We start from the raw sequence: 19,868 nt of genomic DNA, 5'->3' as shown, positions 1-19,868 counted from the left end.
ATCACCGCGGTATTTTAACCGAAATAAAATCATTATTCTCTCCTCACGCGTAAATTAATGTAATTTGACATGAATATGAGACAAAATCCACTAATTAATTTACCCTCTCTCCTCATTACAAATGATTTACACATGGATATAAATATTCAATTAAAATTATTGAATATTCATATTAAATATTTCCTCAAAGGAAATACGTTATAGAATTTATCCGATGTGTCTCGTGACATGTGAAAAAGCTCGTTAATGACGTTTTAATTATCGTGCGAGGAGAATGAAAAATATACAAATATATAAAAAATTAAAGATCAATTAGGCGAAAAGTGTTTGCACGCGACACTCTCGTCTCGAAAGAGATAAAAAAGTGGGGGAGAAAGAGACGTCGTGACCCGTGGAAGACGTCGACGTATTAACCGGCCTATTAATTCTCACCAGGCGCTTCCCTAAGTCTCCATCACGCATGTAGACGGGCGCGTGGTGTATTATAATGGTACCGAGGCACGTAACCTCAGGTCGTGCCGCTCGCAAAGAGAAAAGAGAGGTTTCTTCAAGTGCTGTGAAAAGAACCCGCTGATGTATGCGACTTGACGCGTCACTCACTATTGACCTGAGGTAAAAATTACCAGGCAATATTAAGATAGGCCTGAGGTCATGCATTATAGAGACATCAGTTGCCCCAGTACTACATCTCCACGGGCTACCCTTACCTCCATTAGTTGCTAATTGTTCTAATGTTTTTTTGCACTTCGAGGACAGTTGGAAAATTTCAATATCTCAATATTTGGAAATTCAATATCAATTTGTCAGTAATGTGTGATTAATTTTTATTTTCGGGATCGGATAAGATTTTTAATGGTTTAGCATCGTGATTTATTGGAATTGATGAATTAAAATATACGGGGCGTAAAGGAATATAAAATTTGATGTTCAAGTTCTTCAATAAAAAAACGCCATGTCAGATCGTAAAGATTGGGGTAGCATCGATAGGTTTTTACGTCTGCGATGATTTTTTTCATGCGATTCAATATTTTGCTATTGATTAAATTTAAAATTACCGGGTTGAAGGCCAAAGGGGAAAAAATAATGTAGATAGACATTTAATTGAATAACTATTTGGTAATTATTACGGATTTCCGCGTTTATTGACTTTTTGGTTGAAAAGGAGTTCCTAGAAACAATTGATTTAATCCTTGAAGACAGAACGAAGTAAAAAAAAGATAAATATCCAATTTGAATTCTGAAAAAGTGTCAAAGGCTCTTATATTATTTTTCTCGCTGGCGAGGCGTCACGACATTATTACCCGGTTCATTAGGGACGCAAGAGCCTCGGGGCGATGTTGACTGTATGATGCCCCGAATCAGCCAAGACGAAAATGTGGAACGACGGGAAAAAATGAGAAGAGAAAGGTTATACCGGGTATTAGAGCCAACCAGACACGTTTGTTCTCCGATATTTCCGACGAATCCGGAAAGAGTTGCGCGCGCAGTGGAGTAAATTGAGACGAGCAATGACGGTAGACGGATTTAATGACTGACTGAGAAGGAAGGCAGTTTGGTAATCACTCAGGATTTTTGGGAATGTCAGACGAACCGCTAATTGATGTACTTTTTTCATGACCGGAGAAGATTCTCACGGTGAGCACATTGTTTTTTTTTTTTATTCAGGTACTTTGGCTCAGGCAACATTGAAATCAAGCAGTTGTTGAAATACACATCAAAAAGGTTTTCTTCTTTTGAAGAACTAGACCGCTAAATCTTCGAATCAATCTTATCTGAGAGATGTAGCTAATTGTATTTATGAAAATTGGAGTAAGAATTACACAACTCTGAGTAATTTACCATTTCTCACGTGTGAAGAAGATTTTTAAGAATGTCTGAAGTGACTGGATATCAAACGTAGCGCGAAATATGTCATTTTTAGCAATGGAGTCGGTGGGAGTTTTTATGAATTCCGTTTCCGCGTAACTTCCGGCGGATGATCTCATCTCTCGTCCTTTCCGTCACCTCCCAAAATTGACTCCCTATTTTTCTCCTTTCTCACTCGTACAACTATGGAAAGGTGGATGGACATCCGCTTCCTGTCAAAACGATTTGCCCCGATGTCCACCATCTTTCACTGGACATTGTGGAGAGTAAATATTTGAATTGTAAACTGCAGATTTTTCGCTATTCCAAAGTTTTCAAATTATTTATTCCACTTTAGGTCTCCTCAGTTCACAGGGGGTTGAGGGTTTAGAAGACAATTTCAATGCAATTACAGGGGGATGGGTGTCAATATTGATTGTGGGAGGGTTTACTGGGTAAATATTGAGAAGGGAATGGTAAACAAGCCGATGGCATTGTTCTATATTGAAGAGATGTACACGGAAAGAAATATTTAGTAAAAATTACGGAACTTTCAGTTCGCTTACCGATTACGGAGTTGATTCGAAAAATTTAAGTGACGGTATCGTTATTTTTCACCGATAATTCAGATAAAAATTACGGAACACCGCGAAAAAATTCCGTGAATTTAGATAAAAATTACGTGGCAGTTCCGTAAAATTTCCGACCACCACATTTCGCTCCAGAATTACGGAAAATACACGTAATTTTTATTGAATATTTCTCTCAGTGTAGTTTTCATTTCTTTTCTTTTTTTTTCTCAAGTAGTAACCGACAATTTTCCGGGCAGAAATTAATCGCAGAAATGAAATCACCGCGGTATGTTGACCGAAATAAAATCATTAGTCTCTCCTCACGCGTAAATTAATGTAATTTGACATGAATATAAGTGGGGGAGGGGGATCGTCTTCGTCATGGGACACGTGGAATCTGCTGACTCGTCACGTTCACGTTGAATAAAAAAAAAAAAGAATATTCCCTTCTGGCCTCATGGTGAAGACACCCATACTGTTGTATACAGCATCGCGGTGACATCTTTATCGTACCGCGGAGAGCTTCCCTGCCACCTCGGTCCTATCGTCGGTCATCCCAAAAAAAATACCCATCACCTCGTGCTCCCTCTTTAAAGTCCCAGACTTTCGCTTTTCTCTTTTTTTTTTTTTAGTCTCACTGATGGGCATGACTCGAGTATCGGCCCTGGACGACTTGTCTCGCCTATTCGGGGCTTTTGTCGGTGCCTAGAGATCAAACGGGTCATTCTTGTACCCAACCCTTTGCTAAAGATCAATTTGCTTTGTATCTTCTCTGGTGTGCATCAAACTTTTCAATTACAATTGCAATATATGCGATACAGAGAGAAATATTCAATAAAAATTATGTGTATTTTTCGTTATTCTGGAGTGAAATGTGGTTGTCAGAAATTTTACGGAATTGTCACATAATTTTTATCAGGTCACGAAATTTTTCTGTGGTGTTCCATAATTTTTATCTGAATTATCGATGAAAAATTACGATACAATCCCTTCAATATTTCGAATCAACTCCATAATCGATAAGTAAACTAAAAGTTCCGTAATTTCTACTAAATATTTCTCTCCGCGTACTCACGATAATTATTCTTCAAGCTTTAATTGATGAAACACATTTTTTTTTTCAATTGATCCTTGCAGGAATCTCTGAAAAATGTGGGGGAAAAAATAGCTCGTGAAAAAAGCGACGGTCATACCTCGGATGGCAATCTTCACGTGCCAGAGATTCCATTCTCTCCCCTGGAGTGACGTCTTCACGTGTGGTTCTGTACTCTGAGTGTTGAGGAATGAAAGAGAGGAGAGAGGGGTCATCATATGAGATGTTCGGTGAGAAATCGAACGCCCGGAGGAATGCCATGAGGCAGAGCACCAGCTTCTCCTCGTCCTGTCTGTTAATGGTCCCACTTAACGTCTCAACCTCCACATATCTTCCACCCTCATCCTTTCCTTTTTCCCCACCTCTCATATTCAATTCTTCTATCCTTCTCTCGAGTTAATAATCGACAATATTTATTACGGATTCGTCATGGCTCAAGTCTAGATGACGACCAGTTGAACATTATGAGAAATTTATTTAACTCTTCCACGAGGATTTATCGGTGTGATTTTTTCCATGAGATTTGTGTCTTAATCTTCACCAGATGTTTCAGAGCACCTCCATTTTTATATATTAATTAATTTTTAATTATTCTATTAGTGAAAACGCCGGTGACATCATCCCTCGGAGACGATTGTTTATTTTTCCATGAAAATAGTGTGAAAACGATTTATTTTCTTTTATTGTCAATAAAAAATGTTTACAATTAAAATTATTCGATTTGTTTCTCTTTTTTGATAATTGCATGGATCAAAGAAACGGTTCACTCATTCGGAAAAATCTATTGTTTCCGATGAAAATAATGAAATTAGTGGGCAAAGCGGTAAATAATGAAAATGACTATGAGGTATTTATTGGAGCGAGCGGACATAGCATATATATGTCCTCAGGGGATAACCCGGGTGCACAAAAGGGGTTGACGATGAATCGCCTCCGGTGAGGGCACCAGCAGTGGACAAATGGGAACATTAAGTCGCTTTTGCGACCACCGAGGGGAGAGAGAGATTTTCCTTTCTCTCATTTCTGCACGGAAGAACTCTCCTCGTGGATGACTCTATGTACACCCTCTCCTCGGAAAGGAGAGAGACACTGTCCGATCGCAATCGAGTTCCGGTCGGAAGCCCTTTCCTCCCGGACCTCATATATATCCTATCTCGACAAGATTATCCGGACCAACTGGACTCTACCTAATTTCCACGTAATCTTTATCAATCCAGAACTGTTAAGGAAATAATTTACAAGAGGCAGATAAATTTCACTGAGAAAAAAAAAAGAGGAAAGAGAAAAAATTTGTAGGATTTGTTTGATATTAATAATGATAAAAATCAATTAAATGCTCGTTTTATGGTGGGATTAGTTGGAGTGTTGGGGTATTGAGTATTTCTTGTCGTTTTCTTGGTGCATAATAATTTCGGGACACCCGGTGCACTGAGCGCAGGTATATCGGTGGTATGAGACAGGCTATGAGACAGGGGGTGGCGGGGGAGAGCGTCGGGGACCTGTCACATTACGGAATGGAATTTATGTCCGATGCCCAGCGGCGTGACAAGTTGCCCCTGATGAACGGCCCCGACGCGAACTCTTGGCCCTCTCCAACGTGCCGTATTCTTGGCACTGAAAATCTCACCCGTTCTGCCTCACCAAATTCGGTACCAAATACCCATTGATTTTTTTAATCCCCCTCATCAATCTCACATTTTTTTAATCACCAGACACTCGTTAAATTAATATAAACCACTCCATATCTCGTTAATTTATCTATTCCCCGTTAAAAATGTCAAATATATTGAATTTTTGTTTATTACGGGTAAAAAAAATTGTAATCGCAATATTTTTTCCAAATTTTCAAAAAATTTCTGGAATACTTTTCAGAATTTTTTTTTTAACGAAAAATAATCGGGAAATAAAACAATTGTATTTTTGGGAAATGTTTGGAAAAATTTTTCAAAAATTTGTTTCGGAAATTTTTTTTTATAATTTTCCAGAAATTTTTGCAAATATAATTTTTTTTTAATTATACTGTGGTTTTCTTACTTTTTAAATTGTTGAATATTTTGAAAAAATCCGCCATCTAAAATGAAAAAAAAAAATTTCTATTTCAATTTTACAAAAATTTGTTAAAAGTTTTCCCAAAATTTTTTTAAAATTTGAAAAAAATATTTCGATTACAATTTTTTACCCGGGATTACGGGTATATGAACAAAAATAATTGAATAGTAGAGAAATTTATCCGCCACTAAATTCAATGATCGAGCGACAATGAAATCTGGGAAAAAAAATGAATTAGCAATTCGAGGAAGGCGTGATGGAATTGCAAAAGGGTGGAGGGAGTGGTGGCACTGGTGTTTGAGGAATGGAAAAAAAAAGGAAAACAAAAAGTGGAAAATTCCCATACGATTTGAACGCCTCTAACCTCCCGCAAGAGATGCCGAGGCCGTCGGAAAGCGGCATGCCGCCCAGCGATAAACACCACAAGTTACGATTTCTTGGAGTCGGTTATCCCCGCAAGCCGTTTGCCTTCTCCAAGAGCTAACGCCCCGCGTAGGTGTTGTATTGCCCCAACTAACCCACACGCACCCATCTACCATATGTCATATTTCCAAATTGGTTAATTCATTTTTTACCTATTCCACCCTTTTTTCATCAATAAAAAAAAATCACAAGATAATGGTAAACCTCAACCCCTTCCTCTCCATCTCTACTCTAAATGATTAATCACTTGCTGAAATTACAGGAATATTTTTATTAAATTCTTATTATATTTATTCCAGGCTCGACTGATCAGTTTCTCATTAAAAATTGATTCGAGTTTTCGCTGTGGTATCTCGTCCATCTTGGAAAGGGGGAAGAGAAAGTCGGGGTTTATTGAGGATGAAAAGGCACGTGTGCAAGGCTCTGTGCGTCATACTGTCGCCATATGATGATAAGTCGTCACGGGGATGAAGCTAATCCTTCGTTGTTACGTCAAATCCAGACGTTTTCAGATTTCAAACGGAAGTGTTACGGTAAACGAAAAGGTAAACCCTTTTTTTTTTTACGTCAGGACTCCCCGAAAATCTGTTCCACATCAGGAAAGACTCGGCGAACTAAGCAACAAATTTTTTTTTTCTCCAAAAAAAAATTCCAACTGAAAACAGAAAAAATGCATTTTTTCAAAAAATTTCAAAGAAAGAAAAGAAGAAAAAAAAAAATTCAAATTAGTACCAATGAAATCAAGTGACAAATCTCTCAATTATCGCTGGCATTTCGCAAACGTAAGCTCTCGACTTGAAACACGAAATCTCCCGTTACACCTTCCGAGAAATGTTCATTTGGCGCAAAAAGAAAGTAAATAAAAATAAAATAAGAGGATAAAAAAAAAAAATTGTGTACCGGGTGTAGAGCGGTAAAGGAGCGCTGCACGTGCAGTTTATAGTACGCGCGAATGTTCAAAGAGCGTCAAAGTAGAAATATGGAGGAGAAGGACAGAATGTGGTAAATGTGGACAACTGAAAAGGAGGGAAATACAGAAAATCAAAGAAAATATATGTACAGGAGAATGTGTTTGTTGATGGGTGTGTGCTGGTTTGATGTCGACTTACAACGAAGCGACATGGGTGTCGTGTTGCTTTGTTACTTGTGCTCCGACACGGGCCACATTGGCATTAGCTTTGCATTCTGCTAAATCTCTTATTTGCTTACTTCTCGCTTTGAAATCACGGAATCGTATTGCGTATCACTCTACCTCTTCTAAAAACACGTAGTGTCTTTTAATTGTGCACCTGGCGCATTCCTTTATCAGTTAATTATTATAACAATTATTTAAAAAACCCATTACTTCTCTCCGCATTTATGGAATAAACTATACTTGAACCAGACTTAAACGCACTATAAAAAAACATAAAATTTAATAATTATTTAATAATATTGAATAAATTAGAAAAGTTGAATGAAGAAAGATGATCTACACCTGTTCCTACTGTCAAATGAACTCGTTGACCCCGTCCCTCGAAAATTAGTAAATTAGTGAAGCTGAAAGAGAATAGGTAGGAGGGGCAGGAGTGTGATGAGACGGCAAAATGACCGGTCTCCTCATCTTCTCGTTATCCCAAGAAAGATACTAGCCACTTTAAAAATATCATCCCACTTTGTTACCCTCGTCGTTCATGTACCAAAAGGACACGATTGATTTTCCATCCAGGTGTACTTTTTAGTTTCGGTTGATGGGCGTGCACACCGCAAATCACTTGTTCCGCTTGTTGTTTTCCCTTGATTTCTGAAACAATGATTTGAAATGGCTAGGGTAAATAGAACTCCCAAAATTTTCGAGATTCCCAATGATCCTTTGTTTTGAAAACGCCCAATTTGTCGATCTAAACAACAAGTGCTGAAGTATTCTGACCCAAACTGAAATCCACCTGGAAAAATAGCTATAACGAGAAATAGGTAATAATTTCATGTTGGAGTAAGTGGAAACTGGTGTCGAATTATTAAAATTATTAATATTATTAGTAATTTCGGATGTTCGCACACCTGTAGTAATTATCCAACTCTCCCCAAACGAGTGCTGTATACGAATAAACCACTCGGAGAAAGTTCGGAGAGTGGACACCCTGGAAAGTTTCGCAATGGCGAGGCCAGCAGGAGCTGAAGAAGTGTATGATATACCTGGGGTATGAAGGTATCCTGGTTTCTGGGAGTGTTTGGATCGTAAAATGTCCTTGCACATAGGGTGGACTTTTATGGTAGGCAGGCATTGTTTACCAGTACCTAGGGTGAACCCATGGGGGTTATGGCTTGTCACAGTATTTCAAAGTTCACTTTTTCCTCGAGTTTCCTCTAAACTATTCCCAAAATATTAGACTCTTATTTGACACTCTCGATCGATGGAATTTCTCAGCACCACCGATGATGATGATGAATATTCTGGTGGGTATCATTCCGAGGTATGGGCTGGCATCTTTAATTTTTGACAGACGGAATGATGAGGATGAAACGTGTTGGAGAGATTTTGAGTCTCGAAGGTGTAGATGGGAGAGGTCGATGTGTGAGGGGAATGAAGAACACTTGGAATATGAGGCCGCAGCATCCCGTTGTGATGCCGGTTGGACTTCAAAGTGCTTGCGGAGCTTCATCATCGATAGGCTCCCTCCATATCCTGATCACTGCCGACAGATTAGACGCCTCACTTCATCTCCAACTTTTCTCTCATCTCTAGATGGTTATTTGTCTAGTTGAGTTTAGGGGGTTTAATGTCTTCTTAGCTGAGGCACGGAGAAATGATGTTGATGATTGCTTTAGTTTTCAGAGGAGTAGATAGGACAGCAGATAGAAATCACAATGGATTGCTGCTTTCTTGCAGAATTCGTGCTGCAGTTGACGAGAAGGTTTTCAAGACCAGGTTTCAAGACCTGGGATTGAAAACCTTGATTGATCGCCAACGATCTGATGATTTTTAACGCGAGCAGTTAATTACTGAAGATTTCAGTGTAACGAGTATTATAGTTTAATTGCCATTCACTTGTAAGTTCGTAGTTGAGAAAAATTCATGCTGAGTCACCTTGAAACCAAAAGTTTTGATATTCGTCGACAAATGGTGCAGTGCCGCATCTAATCGGCTTAGGGTTATCCACCTGTAGCCCTGTGTTACACCCAAAAGGGGGTTTCATACAATATCAAGTCCCTGAGCAAATGCTGTGTACTCATCAGTTTTGCCGAGAGCTAGCCCTCTCGAGGTGCATACAGTGGTCAAAGAAATTCATTTGGCAGTCGAGGGAATGGACACCCCGGTAAAGAGGGAAAAGCGTGTCGAAATTTTCTTCCAAGACTGCACCTGCTACAGGTATAATACCGAGGCACAGTTTTCAGTCCCTATTTTGCGGTAAAGATACAACATTTTCCAGGTACCATTTTTCGCACCGGCTAACAAACCATAAAATTTTCATGACCGTCAGGTCTTGAATAATCTCTAGGTGTGAAAAAATTTGACGAAATGCGCCTAGATATTTATTAATGGTTTTCAGGACACCGGACGTTTTGAAAGATACATTTTATGCTGATAAATTGTTAGAAAGTTGTTTCAAGTTGAGTGGAATATTTCAGTTTATGTGAAAAAAAATGAAAAAACGGTGAAAATAAAATGGTGTTAAATCAATAAAAATGACATTGCCACAAATTGAGGAATAAAATCTCTTGCCAAACTCGAGTGATCTCGATCAAGACGAATAACTTGGCGGTTTTCTTGGATAACTTTTCGCCACAAATCCAAAAGTTTTACACTTCTTGGAGTTGGATGGGAGGAAGGTGGGAAAGTTTTAGCCTCGATTTATACACTCCTAGAATTCAAGGCACTCAGAATACCTCGGAGTGACTCATCGAGAATCGATTTTTCGTCTGGGTAAAGTGAGAGGGAGATGGAATATCAAACGAACTACCGTTTCGAATCGGTGCGAAAAATTCATCACCGCCCAGACGAACAAAATAACGATAACAATGAAATTGCAGGCTGTCGAATTTTCAGCCGTGAAACATTGAAAACTCCGTGAAATATCTTCGCACTTCGGCGCGTGTATACGATCGCTTAATTATATTTTCAGGGCGGCTTCTCTTTCAGGTGTTTGCCCATGGATAATAAGTAAAACGTGCGTCGGCAGATTTTCTCATAGAAATTCTACAAGAACTCCTCAGAAATTCATATTGTCCTTAGAATTTCTTTCTTCTGAGAATAATTTTTCCTCAATTTTTCAGTTTCCACGATTGAAAGAAAATGAAAAAAAGGAATTGATATTTCTCTGCAGGAATTATGGAAACAAAAAATTCAGCGAGGTGAGACTCGCTAATAATGGCCTGAAGGCCGAGGTGGCGAAAAAATTTTCCAAACAATTTGAGTAAACAGAACCGAAAAACCTCGAGTGATTTCACCGTAAATTCGTACTTCCCACGATGAGGACGAGGATGAGGACGAGGATGAGGACGAGGATGTCTATCCCCTGTCCTTCCCTGAGATATTCCGCTGACTATTCGAAACGTGAACGTGTCGGTCATTTGGAGACTGCAAAAGCGATAATTATTGAACGCCCACGGGCAAGTAAACCTCGTTATCTCCCAAGAGATGATGCAAATAGCGCAGAGCCTTCTGAATGTACCTGTTATGATACCAAAAAAATACGGCTTGACGATAACGTCGAATTATCGTGAGATTCTAAATATCGCGAAGAAACGAGTAATGAGGAATTGAAAATGCAGTTCTCTGAGATTTTGCAAATTACCGTTGTCCTGAAAAAATAAAAGTAATCCGAGTAGAAAAAAAATTGTAATCGAAATATTTATTCCAAATTTTCAAAAAATTTCTGGAAAACTTTTCAGAAATTTTTTTTTATAATTTTCTAGAATTTTTTGCGAATATAATTTTCTTTAAATTACACTATTTATTTCTTACTTTTTTAAATTTTTCAATATTCTTAAAAAATCCGCTATCTAAATTATAAAAAAAATTTCGTATTTAAATTCTTGAAAAATTTTCAAAACCTCTCCCAAAAATAAAATTGTTGGTTTTCCGACTTTTTTTTTGTTTCATAAAAAAGATTATTTGCAAAATTTTCCAGAAATTTTTTTAAAAATTTGAAAAAAATACATTGATTACATTTTTTTTTACCCGGTAAAATATAATATATTCTCAAAAATGGCAAACGCTGCACGTGGAGAAAATAGTGAGGCATTGAGTTGTGTACGTAAACAGCGAAGCGGCCCATCGATAAATAGCAACTTCCGCCGACGTTTCGGGCCGCGCGTAATTTCCTGCCGGTCACCCTGGACACACCGATAACGTTCGACGGTGAACCGAGGCCATGTTCGATGTGTATTTTTGCTGTAGCAGTTATCCAAGAGAGGGAGATGTTAATATGGAGGTGGAGATGAAGCACAGGAGGAGAGTTACTGCTGAGAGGGCCAAATGGTGCCAGACGTGCGCATCACCGTCCACAATATATGCGACAACTCAACCGCCATCGGAAATTGCCCCGATGACATTGATTAAAAGCATTTAGTAAACGTGTACTTCGACAATCAGCTAATTATTAATTGAGATTGCCCCACAATTATCCAGCGCATTAGATACCAGCGATTTTTAACTGACATGCCTCCAACGCCTCCCCAAACCCACTTATTTCTCCTGAAGTTTTGCATAAATTCGTTACAGAAAGATCATTCCACGAGACTGACAGCTAATTTATCATTGACTGCACAGCAATGAGCTCTTGTATTGGATAAAAAATGCTATTTATCGCTGTTTAAGTTCACGCGTTTTATTTTATTTTTCCTCGTAGAATGAGAATTCTGTTGGTTAAGCAGAACACAATGTTGACTGAGTAATCGTAATTCCCGTGCCAATCAACAAAGTGTCTCACAATTAACCGAGGAGACGATACAAAATTCGATTGAATCACTCAGAAAATAATTTTCCAACGTTTCAGATGATTTTATTTTCACCGGTTGCCATTGTGTAAATAAAACCCCTCGGATTGAATAAATGATTGATGATGGATAATTGATGAGTGCAACATCATCCCAATGAATTACTGTAAGAATATAGGTGGCAAGTGTCATCGAGGGAATTGGACTCGGTGGGATTTCACAAGCGTGACAAAAGGGTGGGTCCTCCAACGCTCAAGACTATAGTTTTGCTCGAGGGGTGGTGTAGCTACCCCTATTTTCGTCCATCTCCTGAACACGAGATATAAAGTCGAATGACGAGCCAATAAAATATTTATGGAATACGCCCTGGGCTCAGTGCTATAGCTGTTGTGGTGTCTCGTGACAGGGTTCAAATTTACCCCTCAAAACTTACCACTACGCGTGGAAAATACTCCCCAGTGGTTACACCATATTTACCCTCACGCAAATCCCCATGAGCTCGTTCTACCGACTGTATGTTCACTGTCTTCATTCATTTAGGGATGAATTTTTCACGTAGAAGACTCATGTACATCATTAAATGTTGATCCTATTACATTTTTTATCCCCTGAATAATTAATTATTTTATCGTGATTGTTTCAATCAGGAGTGAACATTTAAAAAGATGAATCAATTGTCGAACTGCGGTTTAATTGTATCCGTGTGAATGTTTGTTGCTAGGTATGACTGTGACAGCTGCCAAAGAGTGGGCAACGAGGGGTGAATTTGTTGTGTACCACACGTGGACAACTCGCTCATCTCCGAGAGAAATGTCCTCATGGGATAATCCTTTCTCAATTGTCGCACCAAACGATTCGCTCTGCCTCGACTCAACCCATGTACGCACGGTTTATTAAAAACTCGTTGCGCATATGAAATTGTTAAAAAAAGAAGGGGTTGCGACAATGCTAAGCGGATTAGTGCAGTGTCAAAACGGTTCGTCAATTGGTACATTCTTGGTTAATCGGTGGACGCCAGTCACAGAATTTTTATGAAAAAGATCATGAAATTTGAGGCTTTACTCAAAATTCCAATTACTCAATTTTCCCTGGGTAAAGAAAATTGTAATCGGAATATTTTTTCCAAATTTTTCTTTTCAAACAAACAAAAAATTGGGAAATAGAACATTGTATTTTTGGGTAATGTTTTCTAAATTTTTCTAAAATTTGTTTTGGAAATTTTTTTTTGTAATTTTCTAGAAATTTTTCCGAATATAATTTTTTCTTTTAATTATACTGTTGTTTTCTTCCTTTTTTGATTTTTCAAAACCTTTCCCAAAAATAAAATCATTTGATTTTCCCATTTTTTTTGTTTCATAAAAAAAATTTTCTGAAAAGTTTTCCAGAAATTTTTTACAAATTTGGAAAAAATATTCCGATTACAATTTATTTTTTACCCGGGTGATTTCAAACTGTCTTATGTACTTCCAAGAATAAATACAGATAATTCACATCGAGAACTGCGATATCCGCGACATATGACCGCAGGTAATTTTTCAGGACAAAGAAAATCTCTTATTGTAAATCATTAATGACAATTGTTTAGAAATTCAAGCGGAGATTAATCGGTGGGAGATGGAGAGATCGATAAGGTCATGGCTAAAGTATCCTGAACGTCTTTATTAGATTCCGTTAATACAAATCCACCCACGCGTTCAGATCAAGAGAGAAAAAAAAAAAATCAAACTGTCATCGTTTGTATTATTACTCAGTGAGGTCCATTGCACAAAGAATGCCGCATGTCATTGACGTCAGCAGTCATCCAACACCTTTACCTCCCCCCCTCATTCCTGGTCACATAATTACAATTTTAATTTCGCAAAAAATATTTTCCCGTATAATAAGACGAATTTAAAAATGAGGGTAGATGCGCAGTAGATGGACGTCTAACTCTAGACTAGAAGATGATAAATTCCATTCCCAGAAAGGCCGATGAAAGAATAAAAATTTGATAACTCAATAAAAAAATTTGAGTATTCCAGTCATAAAATTAACCCAAAACAGATGAAAAATAAAAAATAAAACCCTGGAGGCTACTTCTCCAGTGGATGGCAAAAAAGAGTTGTAGGAGTGTTAGTGAGTAGAACTCCTGGTTATGTCCCTCGGTTTGTCAAACGACCCTCTGGTGTCGCTTACAAGACAGCAAATTTGTCTTAGATAAGCAAAACAAGCACTCGACCTTTCTCTTTTTCCTCCTGAGGCCCAATTCACCTCTCCCTCTCTCCCTCTCTCCCTCTCTCCCCCTTTCACTCCCTCTCTCCCCCTTTCACTCCCTCTCTCTCCCTCTCTCTCTCCCTCACTGCCTCTTTCTCCCTCACCCACAATTCATAGCCCCATGGCAATAACATTATCAAAATTAGTTGAACGCGAGGGACAAAAATTAGCATTTTGGAATTAATCATAATTGGTCGATGTGGACCACTTCTAACCATAAAATTAGTATTTATGACTAAACAGACGTATATGTGCAGTTCTCTGGAAATTTTTATCTTGTTCTTGTTGTTCCTCGAGTGGGTCCTTGTGGTTTCCAACTCGCCATATCGTCGGATTAGCATAAATTATATTTTATCCTTCCTAGAACGTCCGTCTTCCTCGGTTTGGCGAGTATTTATGGTGGTCATATATTCGGAACATCTAACGCGAGAGAACAAAATTCCTTCGTTATTGATACAGATGTAGATGCATTGGATCAAGAAGCTATTTTATTTTTTTTTATCCCCTTTTTTCTCAATTTCACATTTTTATTTTTATTTTTATGAGTCAAGTGGTCGATGAATACTGACCTTGGGAATAAATGGAGGGATTTACATATGTAAACACTTCATTAGAGGTGAAAATAAATAGTAGGGGGGGGGAGGAATGCATGAAGTTTATTGATCTGGGTTCAATGAATCTTTCGGGACTTGGAATAATTGAATTCAATGGAAGGAGAGGAACAACATTCTTTGGTATAATCCTGGCATCATATTTTTTATTTACTATTTAGTGGTTTGCCGTAAACTCTTTTTCCAATTGTTAGGTTTATTTAGACGTGATGGCGAGACTTGACGAGTGGAATTAAAAAAATTATCTGTAAATTATTATTCACGGATTATTAATAAACGATACTGCAAGTGATGGCGACTACTTGAAGTTGATTCACAACAGTTGTGTACCTTCAATCATTGTCAGATTATTTGAAACGTACCAGTGTCAGGTACAATAGGACACCTCGTATATTCTCCCAGGTTGGATATTCTATCACCCTGACATCATATATTCACTCAAAAAAAAAAAAACAAGTATTTATACCGACGAAATTTATTCCAGGGAAAAAAATAAAAGGAAATTTTAGCCTAAAAATTCTGGCTATTTTAACGGTGGGTAAATTTTTGAAAATGCTCTATTCTTATTTTGATTTATATGGGAAAATGAGAAAAAATTGATAATTTTGGGAATTTTTTGTCTTGTGATCTCATAATTTTTCCTTTACTACTTGAGGTTTTTCAATGAATCAGTTTTTCTTTACAAGTGCTGGAAAATGCGCTGGAATGAGTTTGATTTACATGGGAAGGTGGTAAAAAATGGCAAATTTTTTTATTGAATTTAATAGATTGAATTTTTAGTGAATGGTCTATCTGGTTTATGCGAGGCAGGGGGGAAGGCATGCCCCCTGTCATAGTGCACGGGACCCCAGGAAGCTGCCGAGGGTTATTTATTTGACCGTTTAACGGCCGACAATATACGGTTTACAGCCTGGGACGTGAGTCTCAGTCGTTGGACGCCCCTTTTGTTTTTTCGCGTCGTTAGGAATTTCGTTGTCATCCTTTTTTGGTTTATGTTTCACTATCGATGACTCGTGTTTGACGCATATTTTCAGGATTTAACGAACGTAAATAAAATATGAATATATCACGTGAATCGTATTTCACATCTCAGGCTATTTTATTGCATGGTAAAGTGAAAATCGTTGATGGAAAATTATTGTTGAAAAAATATAATAGAAAAAGGGTTCAAGGAAACGGTAGCCATTAAATTTGAGAGTTCAATGCGAAAAATGTTATAGTCCCTTTCTCGCACTTGAATCACAAAAAAATCATTCAATCGGTAAATCAATTTTTCCCCGAATGTCTGGTAATTTTCTCATTGTTCCGTGTAATCCGAAAAGTCAATGAATCAAAGTTGGCGCTGACCCCAAGAAAATAGAATAGCAAGGGAAAATAAAGAAATAGTCAGACGTACGCACTAGACTCATATGTTTACTCTGTTATCCTGATAGCGTGAGACACGCAACCCTCCAACGATACAATAAGAAGACGCACCTTAAATCGCATTACACTAGGGGAAAAATTCATAAAAAAAATTCACGTGACAATTCCGTAACCGTCAAGTGAAGTTCTACTACGAAAATTTCCACGAAAATTACTGCACTTGTAACGATAACATTATTGTGGGTCTACTTCCCTTAATGTCTTATCAACGAGGGAGAATAGGGGTACATTAGTGGCCGAGGGGCAAGTAGTTTATCCTAGGTCCCCAGGAATCTCCCATAAACTACATTATTCGGGAATCAGGAGTAGCTGAGGGTGTGGCCTCCAGAGGAGATTCAGGATGATTAGGTGTCACACCCTAGTTCTCCCTCCAGGATGTCCCTGGCAAATTCATTGACTCCATGCTCACTCGATTACCTCGAATATAAGGAAAGCCACTTGTTAGTCCGCCTCATTGTTTTATCCTCATTAATCATGAGAGCCAGTCGATTAATTTCTCCGTCCGCGTCAATAAAAAAATTAATGGCTGGGGAATTCCGATTAGATCTTGTCTCGAATGAAAAATCCCAAATAGAAATAACTAGAAACAACTAGAAAAAACCGCCACGATAATCAATGTTTCCGTAATTTGTCATCACCTCACTAAGAAATTTTTCAAATGATGATGAGACCTGATGAGGTGTAAATTATCGAAATAAATAATAATAAAAAAAGAAGCCTGCATAACAATCGTGTGAAAGTACGAGTGGGTAATGGTGTGTGGCAGAAGTGGTGAGTTGGCCGATAGTGTGGTATAAAAAAAGTCGTGTGAGGGCCGGGGGTGTGGAGTTAAAAAAGGGAAACGGAAGTGAATGGTGTTCACCACAAGGAAGAACGTCACGCAATGACGAAAGAGATGATGAGGGAGGCTATGGGGGAAGTGAGAAAAGAGATCGTCATCACGCGAGAAGTGGAAGTGACATCTGATAAAGGTTGTAATCGCATTAAGCGTTTCTCCCTCACTCTACACTCGAATTAACACTCTTTTCGCGCCTCGGTTTGCACGCTCTCCCTCTCGAGTGCACATATTCACTCTTATAAAGACCCCCAGTCGTTGTTTATCGAAACCGGTATTTTCTCTCTGGTTAACGACTTTATTAGGGAAAAGCAAGAAAATAAATAATTGCATCTTCGTTTCTCTCGCTCCTGGGTGCATCAAATGAATTAATAAATGTGACTCACCAGGCTCGAACCGATTCGGAGTAGCAGCCGGTTTCTGGATTCAACATTTTGCGATCACTTTCTGCCCTGAAAACGTAGAAAAAAAATTTCTTTTATTTACTCAAGTCGTGATATGCAGTTGTTGATGGAGTTATTTAGAAAATGTATTATTCCATTTTTTATCGATGCATTCTAAGAAGATAATCGAAACATTATTTTTTTTTTTTTTATGGTGACATCGTAATCGCATTTTTTTTTTCAAAATTTTTCAAAATTTCTGGAAAGGTTCTCAGAAAATTTTTTTTTTAAACAAAAAAATAATCGGGAAATGAAACAATTGTATTTTTGGGAAATGTTTTAAACAATTTTTCAAAAATTTGTTTCGAAAAATTTTTTTTATAATTTTCTAGAAATTTTTGCGAATATGTATTTTTTTAAATTTTCCAATATTCTCCAAAAATACGCCATCTAAATTATAAAAAAAATGTTCCTATTTAAATCAGTGAAAAATTTTTCAAAACCATTCCCAAAAATAAAATTGTTTTGTTTTCCATTTTTCTTTTTGTTTCATAAAAAAAAATTTCTGAAAAATTTTTCAGATATTTTTTTGAAAATTTGAAAAAAATATTCCGATTACAATTTTTTTTAACCCGGGTAGTTTGTCCTGTAGGTGATATAGTGTCACCACAACCAGATGTTGACCGTCCGATAGTAAAAAAATCAGAGTTCTCACCCCCTGAAATCAGAATGTCCAGTTGAAGAGACATTCCCACACAGTCCATTGTCATGTGACCGAATAAAGGGTCGCACTACTAGTTATACACGTGAGGGTGGCCATGGAAGTCCTCACGCGATGGCCAATATACAAACTGTGATATACACATGAATACATAATACCATAGTAGACAGTGATTTCAATTCAACCCCCAGTCCGCCCTCGCCCACGGACAGATGGGGTTCTCACGCGCCCACTCATGTCCCACCTAACCTATACCCTAAACCCTTAATGTCCGACATGCCGAAAACTACAGCTTTGTAATGCGTAATCAGCCAGTGATAACGAGTCACGCAAACATGAGCTTTTCGATATTCAACAGTCACTCCTTTTTTTTTTTCGCGCCCTGATTAGGGGGTGTTTTTATTATTCACGGGGAGGTGTCAGGTGATTGGGAATTCCCTCAAATCAGAGATAATTGGAGGGTGTGAACAATGAAAATATAGGGAGATATGTGTTCTTTTTCTGGTAATGTTTATTTGAATTTTTGGTACCGCGTGGGAGGAAGAATCATCCGCGGAATTTCGAATTTTTATTTCGTCTGTATCAGAAATATGACAAATTATCGAGGAAAAAACGACATGTTCTTATTGATGAGAGGCGTTTTTCCAGGGTTCTATATAATATTCCGCCAACGTCATTCTAATTTCCGTACCTCACCCTCGCGGAGTGGTGAGAGCGCGCGTTTGGATGTCGATTTTGTCGATGAGTAATCGTGTCCGAGGGGCGGTAAATTGAGAAAGAAAAAAAAAGCCGAAAATTAGAGTTGGAGTGAAGACGCATTGGATGTATAGTAGTCGTGGGAGTGAAGCACGTGGAGACGAAGCCAGGATGGAATGAATGGAAAAATATAAAGGAACTTGACGCAACCTCCGCGCTCTGAGGCCATTTATCAACGTGACACGACCATCTTGCCTCCCACCTTTCACAATCGTCACAGTAATCCTGATAAATCCCGTATTCCTTGGCCCTTTCAACCCTTGGATTTGTCACTTCCAATTATCAGGCACATGAGTAAAAACTGTCGAATCCGGGCAAAAAAAATTGTAATTGAAATATTTTTTCCTAATTTTCAAAACATTTCTGGAAAAATTTTCAGGAAATTTTTCTTTTGACACAAAAAAAAATCGGGAAACAAAAGAATTTTATTTTCGGGAAATGTTTTGAAAAATTTTTCACAAATTTGTTTCGGAAATTTTTTTTTATTATTTTCTAGACATTTTTGCAGATATAATTTTTTCTTTTAATTATACTGTTGCTTTTTTCCTTTTTTGATTTTTCAATATTCTCAAAAAATACGCCATTTAAATAATAAAAAAAATTTTCCTACTCAAATGTTTGAAAAATTTTTCAAAACCTTTCCAAAAATAAAATTATTTTGTTCCCCGATTTTTGCTTGATAAAAAAAAATACTGAAAAGTTTTCCCGAAATTTTTGAAAAATCTGGAAAAAATATTCCGATTACATTTTTTTTAACCCGTTGAGCAAATTCAATTTATTATTTCAATTTTAATTATTTCCAAAATATTTCTGGAATTTCGAGAGACAGTGAATTTTTTCCAGAAGATTAAAAAAAAAGCCCAACGATATGCAAAAGTTTACCACAAGTCGATTAAACGTATAATTTGGGTTATGCACCACGCAAGTACCATGTCCCCAGGTCCGTAACTAATTACAGTATTTAGTAAGAAGTACAGCTCCCG

The 19,868-nt window shown here is 37.7% G+C and overlaps 1 protein-coding gene across 2 annotated transcripts in view; it reads right to left on the bottom strand.

The window, feature by feature from the left end:
* Window positions 1-19,868, bottom strand: part of SoxN (SoxNeuro) — a 56,765-nt gene that overhangs the window by 10,615 nt on the left and 26,282 nt on the right. For both annotated transcript variants that reach the window (XR_892219.1, XM_011305685.1), the window contains exon 2: window positions 17,412-17,477. Coding sequence is in view for 1 of the 2 variants with exons in the window: in XM_011305685.1 (XP_011303987.1) it covers window positions 17,412-17,477 (66 nt within the window). In the remaining variant the exon portion in view is untranslated. The remainder of the gene's footprint in view (window positions 1-17,411; window positions 17,478-19,868) is intronic.

Source organism: Fopius arisanus, unplaced genomic scaffold (assembly GCF_000806365.1).
Source record: "Fopius arisanus strain USDA-PBARC FA_bdor unplaced genomic scaffold, ASM80636v1 scaffold00044, whole genome shotgun sequence".
NCBI classification, from domain to species: Eukaryota; Metazoa; Arthropoda; class Insecta; order Hymenoptera; family Braconidae; genus Fopius; species Fopius arisanus.
Note: the sequence above shows the minus strand (reverse complement) of the source record. Positions and strands in the feature narration are given on the sequence as shown.